Here is a 19,300-nt window from a genome sequence, read left to right as displayed (position 1 = left end):
AGCATTTCGGGCAAAATTTAAGAGACATTTAATGGAGAAAAAAAGAATTCATGGAAGAAATCAAAGGAAGATAGGAAGTTTGAACTGTCCTGATTAGCCTGGCACAGCAGCAATGGTCTTTCCAGAGTCCGCTGTGCTCACTGCTACAACCATAGAAAGTAACACAAAATCCCACTTTTCCCCAGCCAAAAGCAGTAGTGGTATTGCCATGTCCAAAAGAAAGCAGCATGGGAAGTGAAGGTTAATGGTTTTGGTAGAGCTCCTTGCTGAATGTGGCTTGTGGTCACTGTGGGGAATGGCCAGCCAGAACATCCCTCTACTGCAAAGCAGAGAAGGATTTTAATTTTGTGATATTCACTCTGCTGAAAAAAAGAAGATGGTACAGGTACTGTTGAAATCATGTCCTCACTGCTGAGCTAAAACTGAAATAAACCTGCAACCACAGAAGGTTTGGGTTGGAAGGGACCTTAAAGCCCACCCAGTGCCACCCCTGCCATAGGCAGGGACACCTTCCACTGTCCCAGGCTGTTCAAAGCCCCATCCAGCCTGGCCTTGGGCACTGCCAGGGATCCAGGGACAGCCACAGCTGCTCTGGGCACCCTGGGCCAGGGCCTGCCCACCCTCCCAGCCAGCAATTCCTCATTCCCAATATCCCATCTGTGCCTGCCCTCTGGCCCTGGGAAGCCATTCCCTGGCTGCTGTCCCTCCATGCCTTGTGCCCAGTGCCTGTGCAGCTCTCCTGGAGCCCCTGGAGGCCCTGGCAGGGGCTCTGAGGTGTCCCTGGAGCCTTCTCTTGTGCAGGTGAGCAGCCCCAGCTGTGCCAGGCTGGCTCCAGAGCAGAGGGGCTCCAGCCCTGGCAGCATCTCCGTGCCCTCCCCTCCTAGTGTTTTATGGGAGGCATCTCTACAGAGCAGTTGTAGACCCAGAGTGACTTTGCCCCATTCCTGAAGGCCCTCAGTGGTGGGAGCATGGAGAGAACAGCTTGGCCTTGGCCACACAGAGGAGTTGGGAAGGAGGAAGAAGGAGGGTGCTGTACCTGGCTGAAGATCTCAGGGACCTGCAGAGAGGAACAAGACTGTCAGAGCTGTTCTGGCAAGGAATGTCAAAGCTTTTGGTAGATTGCTCTCCACAACACCCTGGCAGGAGGGGACAGCCAGGGGTGTCGGGCTGTGCTCCCAGGGAACAGGGACAGGAAGAGGGAATGGCCTCAGGCTGGGCATGGGGAGGCTGATGTCAGGCTGGAAATTAGGGAAAACTTCTTCATGGAAAAGGTGGTCTTGCCTCAGCACAGCTGTCCAGGGGGTGGAATCCCCATCTCTTGAGCCATGAGGATGTGGCACTTGGGGACATGGGTCAGTGGTGACCCTGGCAGTGCTGGGGACAAGTTCAAACTCAGTGCTCTTGAAGGGTCTTTCCAACCTAAGTGGTTCTGTGATCAATAACAAGACTTCACTGATTTTTACAAAGCCCTTTATTTTTGATTTCAAGGCTCATAAAAACTGTTACTCAAAACCAAAATGTTCAAAATTTTACATATATACAATATGAGAAATAAATTATGTTTTAAGTCATACAAAAACCACAATATACAAATAGGGCTTTGAAACTTCTCTAAGTATGGCATGGCAACAACTCACAGATACTTACCAAAGGCTTCTGTTTCAAAGTCTTTGCATAAAACCATGAAAAAAATATCCCCAAATGTGCTTGCTTTGGTTGGAGTGAAGCTCTACAAAAACTGAAGAGATTTGCAGGCCTCAGGACTTGCTAAGACTTCAGAACTCAGTGCACCACCTGGCAACACCATTTTTGAGATTGCCTTTCTGCATGCCAAAAGCTCCAGGGCTGTTATACCAATTTTCCTTCCAGAAAGTTAAAAAAAAAAAAGAAAAAAAAGAAAAAAGAAAGGAAAAAGTAATAAAAGCCAAAAGCAAGCAACCAAAACAAAACCTATTTCACCAACTGATAAGGTCCACTCTGCTGTAGCAAACAGGCCAGCTGCAGAGTCTGCCCAACTCAAAGCCAAGCCAAGATCACCTGGGACCAGGGAATCCAACTGGGGTGTTGTGACAATTGAGGGCAGGATGTTTGGCACTCAAAAATAAGGTCTTAGTTATGCATTGGTACTACAACAGCTTCTGAGCAGAGGGGAGCACATTCTCAGAGGTTAAAAGGAGTGGTGCAAAGCTCTCCTGAGGCAGCATGGTGCATTGCCTTCCTCCATCCCTGTGGTCAGAACACGGGCAGCTTCTCTTTGCCCCTTAAAAAGGGATCCTCACACGGGACTGGGCAGCCCCACTGCAGACACAGACCAGGCATTGAGGAGCAGCTGCCCCCATCACCACCACCACCTGTACCATATCCTGCCCCAGGCACAGGGAGGACAGAGCTCTGCCTCCTTATCAGGCCATGTGTCAGGCAAATAGACATTTCAGTATCAGAACGGATTATTTTTAAGGCAAGCAAAGGACAACTTGAAGTTAAGTGGCATTGTGCTTATCCCCAGCCCTTCCCTGGACAACCCCACACACCTGACCTGTGCTGGTCTCACCTTCCCACAGCCCACAGTGCTACAGGACCATGGTAACCCCTACCCTAGGTGCTAATTTGTTCTTGGCAGCTCTGTCACCCACAGTCTGATGGGCAGTTAGCGTGGCTGTTTGTCTTCTCAACTCCACTGGCAGGCAGACCAGAAGATCATTGCTGAGGTCTCAGTCTGTGAAGATCTCATCCATAGTCCTGGTTAATGGGAGCAGGGAAGGGAAATGCAGTGTGTAACAGGTCAAGGTAAGGTTAAATGCACAAACCAGGCTCCTCGGGAAAGGGAAAATTGAGTTTTAGTTATTTTAGGTCTAGGACCATGGTTCATCAATTGCTCCTCAGTTTCTTGCATCCAATCCAAGATGTTTTGTCCTGAAGAGCTAGTTTATTTAAGTGCTACCAAGCCAGGTTTCTCCTAGAGCATCTTGCCACCTGCGTGGTCTTCATGCATCTAGGTTGCTTGGTTGTGAGTCTTTAGGGAAGCCTTCAGAGCAGATTTGAGACAGACCTGGGGAAAACAGAGAGCAAAAAAGACACCTAGTTAAACACAGAAGTTAAGAGGAGTAATGAAGGATTTCTAAGAACTCATGGAAAGCCAAGAACAGGTTTGGACAGCACAGGCTGGTGTTTTATTCTGCCAAAGCTGCACTTTGCCCAGTAGCTACTCAGTAAGAGCCTGCAGCAGACATTATGCAGGCTGCAAGCAGAAATTACAGGGCTTGAGCTAGACCCTGCCTGTGCAGTTCCATTTGGGATGGACAGATGTTTGCAGGCTCAATCTCTAAGGAGGGAACTATAATATTGCACTGACTTGGCAGAAACAGAGCACTGAACAGCAAGTAATCACTCATGATTTCTGGAAGGAAGGATCATTTCCTAGAAAAAATGGTGTGCTGGAGCTGAGCTCAGCTCCTCTGCCTTGTGCACAAGCTGTACTGCACGAGAAAGGAGGAAGGGCACATCTGCCAGCAATTCAGTTTTATGGGGGTTACCAAGTAGCATATCAAAACAGCCTTTTATTGTACCTGCAGGAATGTTTACTCGATCTTTCGAGACTTGTGGCAGAGCAACAAGTTCTTGCACAGGGGTTTCATTCACAGAATTGTTTGCTACCGTGCATAGCACAGCTTGCTGGTTTCTGCCAAACCTGGAATGGGACCAGCTCGCATTTCTGAGCTGAGTTCTGCTGCCCAGGCAGGCTGTGCTAAGCTTGACTTCCACGGGGCTCTGCTAGCCCTAGCAAGCACTTTGTCCTCTGGATTAGAAGTGACAAAGCTCCAAGTCTACAAAATGAAATTTAAGAGAGGGCAAAAGGCTGGGCTAAATCCAAAGGAAAGTATCATTTAGTCAAATGAACAGCAATTCATTCAAAACATGACCGCAGGCATCCGAGGCAATCAGGTTGTCACTGTTGGGACCAGACTTTCTGGAAGTCATGCTCTGAGGACTGTTCTATGTGTCTGGGAAGTCCCCCAGAGGTTAAGCAAGGCTGAGCTGCTTTGGCAGGGGCAGAGTCGGCACTCTCCTGAACCAGAGGAGATCAGCAGGCCTGGAGATGAAGCTGTAGGATGCAGGGCTGTAACGCCATGGCAGGTCCTCCCTTGAGTCTTCCTCATGCAATTGAGCTCAAACTTTAACCAAGTGATTTCTTGGCAGCTCAAGGTCTTCCACCAGACTTTGAGGAAATGCCCTGCACTTCTCCCAGTTTCCCCCTGTTTTACAGGGCATTTAATAAATTACTCTCAGTTACCTTTCCACTACTGCACAGATCTGGGGCATTGGTGGCACCTGACTTTAGCACCTACCACGATTAGTAGCAAGGACTCTGATACACCTGTTTGGCTGTAAACATGTAAAGGCACAAGATGACAATCCAAGGTCAGAAGGGAGAATATTGCCTACTTAGCAATTGATATGGCATACATGAAAATTAAGTCTGATAGCTGTGAATCTTAGGCTAGGATTTCTTATCTTTTTTGAAAGAAAAAAAGGTATCAGGAGCTAAAAATACAATGAGAACTCATCCCAGCCAAGCCTCATGCATCATACAGAATTTCTCTTGACTGATTTCCGTACCTTTTCTGCCATTCCTCTGTGCACTTCACAAACCAGAGCTCTTTGCCAGGAGATATACTGGTTAGCTGGGAGTCCTCCACACAGAAAGCAAACCTAGGAGGAGGAGGACACAGAAGTCAAGGCACTTGCTGCCTCCATGATTAACAATTAGCAAGTAATACGGACTGCAGCTTATTCTAGGACAAGTTGTTTGATTAGCCATCCATCCCACAGAACATCTTGATACACCATCAGCCCCTCGAGTTGCTGTTTTATTTCCTACTTCAATATTTTAACTGGGGATCTTTGCTTCTACTACCCCTATGTTTCATAGAAGCCAGGATGCAGAATACCTTACAGATGGCAGGTGATGCTTATTTAAAGCACTGAGAAATGTGGGAAATCATCAATGTCAACTGTTGCTCTTTGACAGATCTGGGTTACCTTCAGAACAACATTAACAGAAGGTGTGGGAGCAGCATGCTACACGCTTGGGAGCTTTAACAATTTTTGGATGCTCAGACAACTTTCCATTTGCAGAGAATCATAGAATGAGAGAATGGTTTGGGTGGGATGGGACCTTAAAAATCATCCCTGCCATGGTAGAGAACCTTCCACCAGAATTCTATGGTCAATTCTATGATCCAGGGTATGGGTTGGATTGGAAATGCCTTTAAAAATCACCTAGTTCCAACCCCCCTGCCAGATCCCAGAAGGAGCAATGAGGGGTGGGTGCCACCATGTTACTGGTTGCAGTTTTAGGCCCTGCTGGCTGTACCAAATTAGCACATTGAGCCTGTAAATAATACCCATGACCATCCATCTTTCAGTACTTTTGGCACTCAGTACTTTAACACTTCAGCTACAATCTAAACCTCCTTGAAGCACATTAATTTAGTCCCCAGTGGATCCCACAGTATCAAAATAAAGCTCCAGATCTGCTCTGTGGTGACCAGTTTTGCTTAAAGACTGTTTGCAGCCTCATGCTGGACAGTAACCTGCTCTCCTACACCACGAGGGAGCAATAACTGGTGACACCAAAAAGGAAGGCAGCTCAGGATACCAACTACATTCAAAACACTGGGTTTTTTCCCTCAGCTCTGGGTTGAAGTTTCAGGTCAGTTCACATGCAGCCTAGCACAATTATTACCTCTGTTGTGTTTCCCCAGATTTCACACGTATTCTTCTGATGTGGAGCTCCTGGGAGGAATTCACAGGCCTGTACCAGTAGCTCCTCAGCTCTTTCCACAGATCATACCACGACTGAGACGTCCCCTCCCAGGTGAGCTTGATTTTCAGAAGTTCACCCATGTCCTCCTCAGTATAGACCAGGAAGGTGTTCGTAGCATTTAGGCCAATTAGATCAAGCCTGGAAGAGAGGCAGAGACTTGGCATTTTTTCCTTATGGAAGCATGCCAGGTGCTCCTTTGTTCCATGCCAGGAGTTTAACAGAGCCCCTGCAGCTTATCAAGTGCTGCACGTTCAACTGTCACCAGTTAATTACTGATTGCTCTGACGGGAGCTCAGATAGCTGGTTCCACACAACGCAGCTTGGCCATCCTTCCATAGCTTAAAGGTGGGGTTTGTGCCTGCTCTTTCTTTTGGGAGAGGCTAAATGAGGTCAGCAGTGCCTCCAGAGACATTTCCGACTACATCCAAATGGTGGAGGGCAAAAACAAACCAATCAACCAAAAAAAACCACGCACAAAAAAGCAACGAGCCATGAAGGCTAACATGGGACTGGGCAAATTAAAGTGTTTTTAATTCGTCCAGTAATAAATTATAATTAAGCTGCTGAATGAAAAACTTTTTGGAAAGGTGATGAAGTGAGGCTGCTAGGCTGGGATGCAATGCCGGTGTTAGCAGAGGAAAAAGATTTCTGCCATCCTGTGTAGTCCCTGTGGCCTTTGTACTTAGATAAAAACACGAAAGGCAGATTACTTACATTTCTAAAGAGAGGGGCTCAGAGTCTCCATTGGTGCCGTGGAGGGTGACGGAGAAGGTGGGATCAACCTCTCCCAAGTCCTTATAGCTGAAGACGTGCATTTTCATCTGGTAGTGGTAGACTGGAGAGAGAGGGGAGAGCAGAGATGGAACCAGCTGTGCTGAAAGAAACGTTGCTCAGCACTGCTGTGCGTGAAATAGTGTTGGCTAGCAAAGAAGAGACCCTTCCTTCAGTGAGACAACTCTGATCACTTTTCCTGCCCATACTGATTACAAATTTGAGTTTTACACAACAGCAGCAGCAGGCCCACCCTGGGGACAGCTCAGACCTTATATTGCTCTGATGCTGAGTTCTGCAGGCACGGCAGGTGAGCTGCAGCCCTGCTCAAAAGGCAGAGTGTTGTTGTGGGTGGGAGGAAAGAGCACAGCAATGGCACAGCACAGCAGTGCAGCCAGGTGCCAGCAGAACAGCAGCTGGAGCTTCACGGCTTTGGGGAGATGCTGCTCCTCTGCCTCTGCCTCCTTCCCCACACCGACTCGGGGAGGCTGCTCCCACAGGGAGGCCGTGCTCCTGCTGGGAGGGGAAGTGTACCTTTGAAGGGCATGTCAGCCCTGGTTTTCAGGTACATCTTGCTGTTCCTCTTGTGCCGGATCCTGCGGGCGTTGTAGCCGATGCCGTTGCAGCGGTTCTTGCGGCAGCTCAGGCAGATGCCCTTCTTGAAGCGACTGGAATCGGTGCACTGGAACGCGAAGCTCTGCTTGTCCTGGTTCACCAGGGAGTCCACAAAGAGGTGCACAGACCGCTCGTGCTCACATTTGACAACTTCACCAATTGCTGGAGAGGCAGAGTTGCAAGGGATACACTTGGTTTAAGCAGCTGTCACCCCAGCAGCCCGTAAGATAAAGTGAGCTGTGCCTTTCTGTGGCCCAGCATGAGCTGAGCAGGGCCAAACTTGAACAGTTTTCCAACAGCAGCAATTCAGGAGGTTAGCAGGAGATGCTCACTTAGCCCCTCACATGAAGAGCTTTAAGAGGATCCTAGTCCCAGCATAAGATCACAGATTACGATCAGGTGTTGGAGTGAGAATGTGCTTCATTGTTAAAAGCATCCAGAGTTTCTAGCAACTATCTCCAGAAGTACAGAGAGTTTAGAAGGAAAAACCATTTTCCTTCCATCAACCCAAGTCTATCTGTGAGAAGTCTACACTGACCAAAGGTAAAAGATTAAAGAGAACTTACTCCCATAGGCAATGGCTCCCAAGACATCACTTAGGCCACAGCCAGGCTGGAAGTCTCCCCCGTTGGGGTAGATGTCAAGGTGGCCCACAGGCATCTGGATCCCAATGCTAACACCCAGTGTTTCCCTGGTGTAGGTGTGAAGGACATCCACAAAGTTGGCATCATCGGGGGAGAGGCGCCTGCTGGGGTCCACTCCTTCAAACATGGGGCCAGCAGGATCCAAGCCTGGAGTCAGAGACAGAACACAAGGGGCCAGGTAAGAAATGGGGCTATTTCATACAGAATATAGCCAGAAGCCTGCTGCTGGCAGGTCTCCTCACCAACTGACACACAAACAGTGCCAGCCTCATTGCTGGTACTGTCCCTCAAGATGTCTTCACCATGGGCTCACTGAGGGAACAAATAAAGATACCCTGCTCCACTTTTGGGGTAGCATAACCCAATAGCAGCACCATGATCAGACTGCCTGTTGGAAGCAAAGAGCCATCACCAGGTGACAGTGAAGAGATGATTCAAGAGGCATCTCCAAACACCAGGAGAGGCTTAACACCCCAGGGACAGCTGGCAGCCTCAGTGACATTTAGTCTGTTTTCAGACTGCACATATGGAGGGACTAACACAATTTAAGCAGCAGCCAAGAAATACCTGCTTCTGAGATCCCATGATGGATTTGGGATGCTCTGTTAACCCCTGAGCCTCACCCCCAACCAGAAGCTGCACTCCAGAGCATTTCTACAACTTGACTGTTAGGTGATTTTTTTTTTTTTCCTGATTAACTAAATACAGACATTTACTGCTAGGCTATGTGGAATTCTCACTGCCAGGGTCACATGTAAATCCTTAATGCAACTCTTTGTACTATGCCCTAAGTTCTCACATGTGGAAATCAGCTTTCCTTTGGAGCTGGAAGCAAACTCTTCAGATATTTCTAGAATGAGAGTTTAGAGTTGATTTTTTTTTTTTAATCAGACATCTTGTAGGACAAACAGCACCCGATAGCTCTCATCTCCATTAGTTTATGAGCTATAATTACAAAAACACTATCACTCAAAGGAATAGCATTTGGATTGTAAGAGCTTGAGCTGGATCTGTTTTGAACCCACATTTAAATTCAAACAAACCCAGGACCAGCTTGTCCTGGGTAAGGTTTTTACACTGAAGCCTTGCTATAATCGATGTGAGGAGACCTGTGCTTTCTTTCCACTGCTACCGCAAGCAGAAAACTTGTCATTTCTGGAAGAATAACACCCAAACAACATTGTAGCAACACAGGAAACGAGCTCTTCGGGGAAACTCACTGCCCGGAAGAACAAGGGAGAGACTGCTTTAAAAAGTGCTTAAAAAGCCACTTGCCTGTAATTCTGCCTATAGTGCCATGGACGTGGTTACCAGCAAAGCCAGCCACATGGGCTCCCAGGCTGTACCCAATCAGGTGGACATTCTCAAGCTTGAAGAGGGGGTTCTCCTGCAAGGAAAAGAAAATATGAGAGTTTGATCCCCTCTCTTTCATGGCATCTGGTGCTACTTCTGTCTGCAGGAATATAAAGTCCAGTTCCAAGAAGGGATTGGTGGGAGGGCGCCTATAAGCATGCTTTGTCTTGTATTTCATCAAGACAAGCAGAATGGTTTGGATGGCACTCGTGGTTTACCCGTGTTCCAGCCCCAGTTATGATATTCTTTATCACCAAGAACAAAACTTTCCCCTGGGAGCTGCCAGCAGACTCAGCACTGGCCACGGCCTCAGGTGCCAAGTGCAGCACCATGGACCTCTCCTCTTTCCCCACCTCCTGGCAGGCCAGTGCTGGCTCTGAATGCCCGAGCCCACATTGCTCGGGCAGCACTCCCAAATCTGAACTGCACTTCAGCACCACTGACCCGAGCATGCCTCACCCCAGGCAGCATCTCCAGGGAGGCCGGGCAGCAGCACCGCAGCTATGAGCCATCACCTGGCCAAGCCCTGGGCTGGGTGTTACAGCACAGCCTGCCCTGCTGGTGAGCCTCAGTGCTGGTGAACGCTCAGCAGCCTTGTGCAACAGTCCCTCACCGAGCATTACAACAGAGGCTGCTCTTAGCTTGCACTACCTGTAACCAGTCAAGCAACCTCGCTATGGTTTTTCCAACAATCTGCGTGTTGTTCACGGCATCGGTGTAGAGCTGGTGGGCAAGAGAGAGCCAGTCCACCACAACCACGTTGGCATCCTTCTCCCTCTCCTGCAGAGCGGACACCAAGCTGTCAAGCCAGGTTTCGAACATGCCACTCATCTAGAAAGAGATTCAGGTGTCAGTTTCCAGCTCGCAGGACCAAGATGACACATCCACAGTCAAGTTATTTGCATGTCATTTACATTTGCTGCTCCAGCTGCATGCTGCTCCTCTGCATGCCCCACTACATCTCAGCGATGCAGTAAGAGCATGCATGCAACGGAGTAAGAAAAACAGGTTTTGAGAGACTCTGGCTGTAATTACCCACTTGCCTTCTAGGGCAGGAGGGAGAGGCATTCGTTACGTGCCACCTTATCGCACTTTTTCTCAAGAAATTCTGATGGATTGCAAAATTATTCACCAGACCTGGCAGTGCAGTTTGCATAAGCCCTGGCAGAGCTGATAAGCCCCCTGAGTGCCACACACTCAGCCTTACCAAAAGCAGAATTAAAAAGCCTGATAAAGCCTGTGTGCCCTCTTGTTTCTTTATCAAGGAGCACACGTAGCAGACGGCAGGACTGGGCACTCAGCTATGATTACAGAAGGGCTATACACGTGCCTGTCAAGTCAAGTGTCACATTCATAGTGGTCAGTCAGTTGGATTTTAGTGCCATGTTCACATTACACAGCTCGGAAGTGATCTTGAGCAGTTATGAATGAGTTGGGTGATTTCAGACTTTCTAAGCCTGACCCCGAACGCTTTGCTCCAGAGATCTCAATAGAGGTGCATCTTTTAAGAGACCATTGTGCTCAGAACATGAAAAGTTTTCCCAAATTCCTATGTTCACAGAATTCTAAAATGGTTTGGGTAGGAAAGGACCTTAAAGATTATCTGGTTTGAACTCCCCTGCCATCGACAGAGACATCTTCCACTAGACCAGGTGGTTCAAAGTGCCATCCAGCCCGGCCTTGAACACCTTCAGGGATGAGTCAGTCACAGAAATTCCTGAAAATAAATATTCTGGAGGCACAGCCCATTTGCAGGGCAGTTTGCTCTCTCTGAGTGGGCAGACTAAGCATTGCCCAGGATCTTCACACTTACCGTCCAGCCGTGAATGATGAAGAAGGTTTTAGCTGTCACGTTGAACTTGCAGTCCTCCAAGCACTGCTGCTGGCCGATGGCGAGCGTGCAACCATCCTCCCCGGCGTCCGGCGAGGAGCGGAGACCGAACTTCACCCGCGCCTTCTGCGCCGGCACACGCTCCGCGCTGCCATCTGCGAGCCCGCGGGAGAGAAGGGTCAGCAAAGCGCCTCGGAACCCGCCTGCCCCGCCGGGAGACGAGCCCGCCCCGCGGCTCCCCCGGTCCCGCGTGGGACCGCGCTCACCCACCTCCTGCCGCGGGCAGCGCCGCCTCCGCGCCCCGCGCCGCGATGCAACAGGACACGGCGCTGCACAGCAGGAGGAAGAGCCTCCTCATGGCTCGGGAGGACGGACGGACGGCCGGACGGACGGAGGGCTGGAGCGGGGAAGGGATGAATGGATGGACACACGCTCGCACGGACGCGCGGCGGCGGCGGCGCCGCTTTAACAGTGGCACCATGGGGGCGGGGCCAGTCCGCCGCTCCTATTGGTCACGCCTTCCGTGACGTAACATATAGTATGAATGGTAGGCCACGCCCCTCGTGGGAGGGTCCCCGGGGGTCCCCAGCGCTGACACCCCGAGGGACACAGGGGACATGTGGGGGGGTGGTGGGAACCACAGGGGATCCCCAAGGCTGACACCCCGAGGGACACAGGGGACATATGGGGGGGTTGTGGGAGCCACAGGGGGTCCCCAGCGCTGACACCCTGAGGGACACAGGGGACATGGGGGGGGTTGTGGGAGCCACAGGGACACCCCAGTGCTGACACCCCGAGGGACACAGGGGACATGTGGGGGGGTTGTAGAAGCCACGGGGCACCCCAGCGCTGACACCCCGAGGGACACAGGGGACATGTGGGGGGGTTGTGGGAGCCACGGGGCACCCCAGCACTGACACCCCGAAGGACACAGGGGACATGGTGGGGGGTGGTGGGAGCCACAGGGGGTCCCCAGTGCTGACACCCCGAGGACACAGGGGACATGCAGCCCCGCCTGGGGAACTGGCAGTGTTTGGGAAGGGGGGCTCACTTGTGCTGACCCTCATGCTGCGGTCCCAAAGACCAGTGGGGTCTCTGCTTTGCATCTCCACCCGTGGGAACCCCCAGAACTTCGCTACTTGGGCCCTCAGGACCTAACAGGCACAAGATGCTGCCCTAAGGACATTGCCCGACTTGCAGCCCACAACCTTCTGCGGTACGTTATTGATATCATAAGTAACTAAAAAATTTACCATTTATTTCTACTTTTTTATTACTTGTTTACCAATTGCTGATGTGTGATAAGTTATTTCACTTTATACTGCTGCTGTCGCACCACACTGTAAGAACAGATCATGCTCCGGGGACACATGATTTTCCTGCTCTCTTCTTCATCCCCTTCCTCAGCCCCATGGCTCCTCTTTCTCTCCAAACTCACAGAAGAAAGCAAGGACAGAGCACCGGGGTAAAGGAAAAAGGTGTAGGCCAACGATGGGCAAAGATGAGGAATGTGATGTCCCACCCCTAAGGTGAAGGGAGCACCCAGGGTTTGTAGATGCTCATGGCCAAAAGGAAAGACAAAAGTCAGAGGATCTGCAAAAACTTTAAAGGTTTCATTAGAAAATCGCATGCTTGGCATGGGAATTGGTGTGTTTGTCCCTGGTTTTGTGGTATAAACAGGATGGATGAAGGGAGGGAGGGAGGGAGGAAGGAAGGGAGGAAGGAAGGAAAGGAAGGAAAGGAAGGAAAGGAAGGGGGGGAAGGGGCAGAAGGAAGGAAGGGAGGGAGGGAGGAAGGAAGTGGCGGAAGGAAGGAAGTGGCGGAAGGAAGTGGCGGAAGGAAGTGGCGGAAGGAAGTGGCGGAAGGAAGGAAGTGGCGGAAGGAAGGAAGTGGCGGAAGGAAGGAAGGAAGTGGCGGAAGGAAGGAAGGAAGGAAGGAAGGAAGGAAGGAAGGAAGGAAGGAAGGAAGGAAGGAAGGAAGGAAGGAAGTGGCGGAAGGAAGTGGCGGAAGGAAGTGGCGGAAGGAAGTGGCGGAAGGAAGTGGCGGAAGGAAGTGGCGGAAGGAAGTGGCGGAAGGAAGGAAGGAAGTGGCGGAAGGAAGGAAGGAAGGAAGGAAGGAAGGAAGGAAGGAAGGAAGGAAGGAAGGAAGGAAGGAAGGAAGGAAGGAAGGAAGGAAGGAAGGAAGGAAGGAAGGAAGGAAGGAAGGAAGGAAGGAAGGAAGGAAGGAAGGAAGTGGCGGAAGGAAGGAAGTGGCGGAAGGAAGGAAGGAAGGAAGGAAGGAAGGAAGGAAGGAAGGAAGGAAGGAAGGAAGGATGGAAGGAAGGAAGGAAGGAAGGAAGGAAGGAAGGAAGGAAGGAAGGAAGGAAGGAAGGAAGGAAGGAAGGAAGGAAGGAAGGAAGGAAGGAAGGAAGGAAGGAAGGAAGGAAGGAAGGAAGGAAGGAAGGAAGGAAGGAAGGAAGGAAGGAAGGAAATGGGACATCATGCAAAATCATGCACAGAAATTGCTTTAGCCCTCACCAGTAGACAAAAATTGAGAGAATTAAACAATTAATCTGACTTTCTGGCAGTGCTTTCTCAGGGCACTGAGTTTGTATCCACATCTCTGTGAGCCTTCCTCAGCCCAGACACCCCCTGACTCTGTGTGGATTGGCAGATGGTCATTGTAGGTCACTTCCAACTGAAATATTCTATTCTATTCTATTCTATTCTATTCTATTCTATTCTATTCTATTCTATTCTATTCTATTCTATTCTATTCTATTGAAATACTCTATTCTATTCTATTCTAATTTCCTCATAGCTCTCTTATATGTGACAGGTTGTGAATGGGGACTGCTGCTGCTCTCCTCTTTGGGAATCACTCCTAGAACCTCTCCATTTCTCACTCTGCAGGATGAATACATGTTCTGGGATCTTCTCAAGCATACCCTCTTTCCAGACGCTGGAGATGATGCTCATGTTCCTCAGGGAGCGTGGTATTGAGCAAAATGTCCTGAGGATGTAGCCACTCCTCTGCAGTTGTGTGGTCCCTCTCGAGGAGCAGCATCCTGGCAGCACTGACCTAAAACAGAAAGGACCTAAATTTCTCAGCTGCTGTCCACTACTGGACTTACTCCTGCAGGAAATGAATCAGCCAAGACTCATCACCAAACGCCTCATCATTTAAAAAATTTCTGGTGCCAACAAAATCGGTCAGCACCGTTCCAGACTGCTGACCACCCCGACATTATCGTGGTTTAACCACTACATCTTCTCATTCTCCTTCTATTGTAAAGCTCCTGCTTTTGTCTGTTCAACTCCAGGCTCTGGGAAGGGAGTCCTGGACTTTGCCTCTGGCTTCCAAGAATGACAGTAGCAGTGAGAATAGCTTGGCAACAGCAAGGAAAAAGTGCATCAAAATAATTCCTGGCTTCTTCGGCTGAAGGGTGATGATTGTCTGGGGAGATGCTCAGGGTCTGTTGTGATGGGCATTGTATCAACTCACAGAGTGTGGCTCGGCACTGACCTCTCTGTAACCCTCGTGGCCTGGGGGGAAGGAGGCTCCCACCCAGAGCTGCTTGGAAAATAGCAGTTCATTAAGCCAAATAATTCTAAGGACAAATTCCTAGTTTTGATTAGTTTTTCACTGAAAAAGATCTCATGGCTCCCAGATGGAATTTCTGGATATTGTAGTAAGTAATAAATAACGAAACCAGGATGAAATGATAGAAATCCACTTTAAAAGACACGGAAGCTCCAGAGGTACAGCGTTTGTAGGGATGTTGGAGGCTTTACCTCAGCAGCTGGTGTGAGGGGACAATGCCCACAGAGACAGTGGCTGTTCTTGGAGGTGTCTTTCTGGCTCTCTTCCTCTCTCCCTGGCTCCATTCCTACGTGATTTCCTAAAGGTCTCAGTTCAGTCCAAAAGCAGAAGAGGAATGTTTTTGAAATCATGAGTGTTTTCATAGGAAATAGAAAAATGTTACCAGTCAGTTGTAGTCACAAGCTCTTTGCAGATGGGTGCTGGGTGGCTGAGTCTGGTTTCTTCTTCAGCACCAGACATGGTGAGTCAGAGCACAGTCATGAAATGTGAAGGTAGAAGGTACATGAGAGGAATCAAGCTTCTTTTAGTAGCAAAAAGCTAAAACCAGGATGGGATGTAAATTAGGATGCCCAAATATTTAAAGGTCTGATGTCTGCTGGTGCTCTCAGAAAACGACTAGACAGGTTTTACACCAGCATTTAATTTGAGACGTTTCCACACCCCTGCATCCATCAAAGAGACATTTTCCATGTTGTTTCTACACAAGAGCAGCATCTCAAACTTGGGTTATAGTCAGTGTCTTCTGCAGGAGCTCAGCATCCCTAACAGAAAGGAGACTGAAATCAGAAGACTTCTGCAAAATAATTGTCATTAATGCCTCTTTTCCCCTGTCTTTAAAATTAGCACGTAGACACCTGCTTTCCTTGCAGAAATGACAACACCATTAAAGAGGTGAGCATTAAAGGAAAAGGAAAAACCCTTCATCATCACACCTCTTTAAAAACCTGCAGAGGTAGAGTAATTCTGGTGTGAGTGGTCCTGGAACTAGCAAGGAAAACTCACAGCAGCCTTTTGCATGAACAGCGCTGCCAACATTGCATCCCTTATCTGCCCATGGATCACCTGCAGTGGAAATACAGCAAAGAGAGAGTTTTGCAGCCCAGGACAGAGTACCACTGCTGATATGAGTGGCTGCAGGAGGGATTTGTACAGTATTTCTGTGGCTAAGGTTGCATCCTATTGTGTTCACATTGCTGGGAAGGCACAAGTGGGACACTTGGCCACTCCTGTCAGGGAAAAATTGTGATTCCTGGGCTTGTGAAGTGGTTAGTGAAAACACTGGCATACCAACCAGAGTTAAAGATGTTCCTAATAAAAATTGTTCATTTGAACAAGATAAAGAGAGGTGTCATGGCTTTAAGTCAGATATTCAGTGTCAGAGAATGCATTTAGAAACCTGAGAGTCTTTTACCCATTCTCCTTTCTTCCTGCCTGGTTCTTCCTTTCTCCAATGAAAGAACAAGCAGGATTTCCAGGATAGGAGGACGAGAGAGATCTCTCCCTCTCTCTGGTTTTTCGTTTTTTTTAGTTATAAAACAGTTATTATTTTCAATTACAAAACACAGGCAGTATAATCCAGTGGAATTGATGCTAGTTTCCCACATGGCTCCTTCTGCCTGGTTTGTTTCTGAGATAACAGAAGAAGAGAGGGAGCGAACAAACTGAGAGAGGGAAGGGCTGCTTGGATGGCAGCAGCCTCGAGGTGTGCTGAGCTGGGGCAAAGGCCTGGGAAGGAGGGGGGTGCAGAGCTGACTGCACCCCAAGATGTCTGATATTCTGGAGAGGCAGCTTTCCTGTGAAATACCATCCCAGGTTAATCCTTGTATCACCCTGTGCCTGCTCAGCCCTGGAACTCTTGGTTTGTCATCATCCCGTAACACCACAATTATTTTATGCTTAGTCCTTGCTGCAGAGGGGGGGACATATTATTTCTGCAGCACAGTTTCTGCTCTGGTTGTTTTTGTTCTGAGAGCATCAAACTGGGTTGAAAACAGGCCATGGTATCTTTGTTTCACAGCCACTCCTTACCCCACAAAGTTTCGCCTTCCCTCCTCAGCCTTTCAAATACATCCCCTCTCTGAACACACTTTATAGGACCAATACTTCATACCCCTGTGTAGGTTTGTTTGCTTACAGAAGAGGCTAATCTCCACCAGGTTATGAAATCAGCTCACATGCTTCAGTGGCCTTACCCACTATTGATATCCTGGTTCGATCCCTGTTGAGCTCTCTTTGTTGGAGGTAACCCCTTCTTCTACTCCTTCTAAGCTGATTTCTTAAGCCACCTCATTCAAGTCCCACATCCCCATGGTATTTAGATGTAGTAAAAATGACTGGGGGGAAAATAAATGGCAGCCAGTGAGCCTACTAAACTGTCTGACTATTAATGGTCCTGTTAGTTGCAAATTTACTTTACCACAAAGCCCCCAGCATGTAATCCTTAGATGAATGCCTTTGATTGTGAGGGAATATTTACAGCTGACCCTGCCAGCAGTCTGCAAACCTGCAATGGGCCTCCTGTCCCACATTAAATCCGCTGGCATCTGTTCCTGGGTTCTTATCAAACACATGCTCTGTTGGTGCAGTGTTTGGGCTGTAGTGCTCGCGGATATGGAGGGCCTTGAAGAATAAATCTCCGCATTCCTGAGAAATGCTAATTCTTGTGAACGTTGTCACACAGGGTTACAGTTTGTACCTGTCTCCAGGCATCGCCATCCACTGGGAGGTTTCCAGGAGGCTTTGATCCCTGCTGGCTGCCCCCTCCCCATGGGGGACCATGGACCACCCTTCACCACAGACTAAATTCTTCTTCATTCTTCAAGCTTCTGCTGTTTTCCCGGATGTATATATGAGCAACAGGAATGATTTTATGATGGTTTTTATCTCTTTGTGTGCCTGCCCATGTCTTGCATGAGTCCCTGGATTGCTGCGAGTGATCTTGCCCTCCTTTATCCCCAGCAGGGCTGTGCAGGAGCTCAGGCTGGAAGCCAGAGAGAGCTCTGTGTGTCCTGACGCCTGTTTGCTGTGCCCAAGCAGACAAGTGGAATTCAGTTTGTCATTCCCAGCATGTCTCATGGTCCGTGAGACGGATCCAGGCTGCTAGGCTGCTTTGTGTCAGACAGAAGGCCCGGTGGTGTGTGGTGGGCCTGCTCCATCCCCTCTGCACACAAGGATGCCTTTAGGTCTGTGCTGAGGAATGATGTGTATTTCTCTCTTCTTACGCTTTTAAGCAAAATTCACAGTTTTCCATCCAAGCTGGATGAATGCTGAGCATGTCTGGGCCTGAACATGGACTTGCAGCCAAGTCCACTGGCAGTGCAGAGGTGTTGTGGTTGGCCAGAGGGATATTCCTCAGCTCCTTTCTGAGCTCCTGTTTTGATGAGACTGGAGAAACATCTCAGAAGTTTGTGATTACTTGATCCTTCAGCTGGCAGATAGCGAGGCCTCAACAGAGCTTCTGCTTTAAGTCTCCTGCATCCAGCAAAGAAAAAATACAAACTGGAACTGCTAGAGAGTCCAGAGAGGAGTTGGTAGGGCAGCTGATTGATTTAGGGATTGCTTTAGAGTGCATCTCCTTATCCAAAAGCCTTTTCTTCAAATCTGCAGGAATGTTTGGCCCAAGTGTGGAGTAGATGTGGTAGCACCACCAGTGAGGTGTGCCCAACACTCAGCTGGGCTGCAGCACCAGCGGAGACTCTGAGAACTGGCAGAGCAGGCAGTGGCCCTCCTGCCCACTGAGATGGGTCTGTTGGACTGGGCAGAGCTATGGCTTTGGGATTAGTTCTGTAATTAGCGGGTAAAAAACCTCATAGTTTGGCATTTTGGCAGAAAAATGAGTAAGCTGACATCTCATTCTCTTCTGAAAACTCTCCAGACTAACACCCAAACCAGTTGTCTGGAGGCAGGTTGGAAAGGGCTTAGAGCAACCTCATCTAGTAGAAGGTGTCCCTGCACATGACAGGGGCTTTGAAAACAGATGGATTTTTAACTTACACTCAAACCCCTTCTATTATTCTATTATTAATTTTCATCACTCCTAAATCCACTTTAAATCTATCTCAGGCTTTCAAAACTGATCCTGTAAATCTGGATGGACACCAAACCCATGAAACTCTGAGCATGCTACTCCACTTCCAGTGGCTACTGGGAAGTAAACAAGTTTTTTATTAAAACCAAATAATTCTTTACTCACTTTAGCAAAGCCCCTTAAAAACATGTGTTAGTTCTCACCATTATTGTTAATTTGTAGGCTTTATGGCTGCAAATCTTGGATAATTGTTTCTTCCTGGGCGGTTGTTGTGTCAGCTCACAGAAATTCTTCATCTATTTCTGGTCCTGATTGCTGATTCAGCTGGTGTTTAGGAGACCCTGTGGCAGTATTTCACTGTGATTTACACACTGAAGAGGAATCGTATTTTAAACCACAAGCATAGACTTTACGCACTAGCCTTTGTGTGAAGAAAAAGGGTGACAAACAGCTTGAGGACAGGAATAAGCTGCACAGGATGGGGCTGTGTATCATCAGGGTCAGTGTCATTTGCTCTCCAGCACCCTGTTCTTCCTTTATCCTCCTCTTTGAATCATTTGTCTTCTCCAGCCTATGCAGAGTGTAGAGATGGGATCTGCCAGAGGTAGGGGAAAGCCTCAAGTCACCATTGGAAATACAGAAGTCTCCTG

General features: G+C 48.8%; 1 protein-coding gene across 1 annotated transcript; it reads right to left on the bottom strand.

Moving 5' to 3' along the window:
- Nucleotides 1–1,453: 1,453 nt before the first annotated feature.
- LIPG (lipase G, endothelial type) lies at nt 1,454–11,495 on the bottom strand. Its single transcript, XM_059874027.1, has 10 exons — nt 11,312–11,495; nt 11,024–11,196; nt 9,862–10,041; nt 9,133–9,244; nt 7,780–8,004; nt 7,133–7,375; nt 6,542–6,662; nt 5,747–5,965; nt 4,618–4,710; nt 1,454–3,049 (listed from the first exon to the last, which is right to left on the bottom strand). The coding sequence occupies exons 1-10, from the start codon at nt 11,397–11,399 to the stop codon at nt 3,028–3,030; spliced, it is 1,476 nt and encodes a 491-aa protein (XP_059730010.1). The 5' UTR covers nt 11,400–11,495; the 3' UTR covers nt 1,454–3,027.
- Between the last annotated feature and the right edge of the window lie 7,805 nt (nt 11,496–19,300).

This window comes from Haemorhous mexicanus, chromosome Z (assembly GCF_027477595.1).
Source record: "Haemorhous mexicanus isolate bHaeMex1 chromosome Z, bHaeMex1.pri, whole genome shotgun sequence".
Classification (NCBI taxonomy): Eukaryota; Metazoa; Chordata; class Aves; order Passeriformes; family Fringillidae; genus Haemorhous; species Haemorhous mexicanus.
Note: the sequence above shows the minus strand (reverse complement) of the source record. Positions and strands in the feature narration are given on the sequence as shown.

What these genes read in the sequence shown, in the direction of transcription:
- LIPG (XM_059874027.1), bottom strand. Translation starts at nt 11,399, where the DNA reads ATGAGGAGGCTCTTCCTCCTGCTGTGCAGCGCCGTGTCCTGTTGCATC. An exon ending in TCTGGGGAAACACAACAGAG is followed by an intron (nt 4,711 to 5,746) that starts GTAATAATTGTG and finishes TCCTCCTCCTAG; the next exon opens with GTTTGCTTTCTGTGTGGAGG. An exon ending in ACAGAGGAATGGCAGAAAAG is followed by an intron (nt 3,050 to 4,617) that starts GTACGGAAATCA and finishes TGTTTTCCCCAG; the next exon opens with GTCTGTCTCAAATCTGCTCT.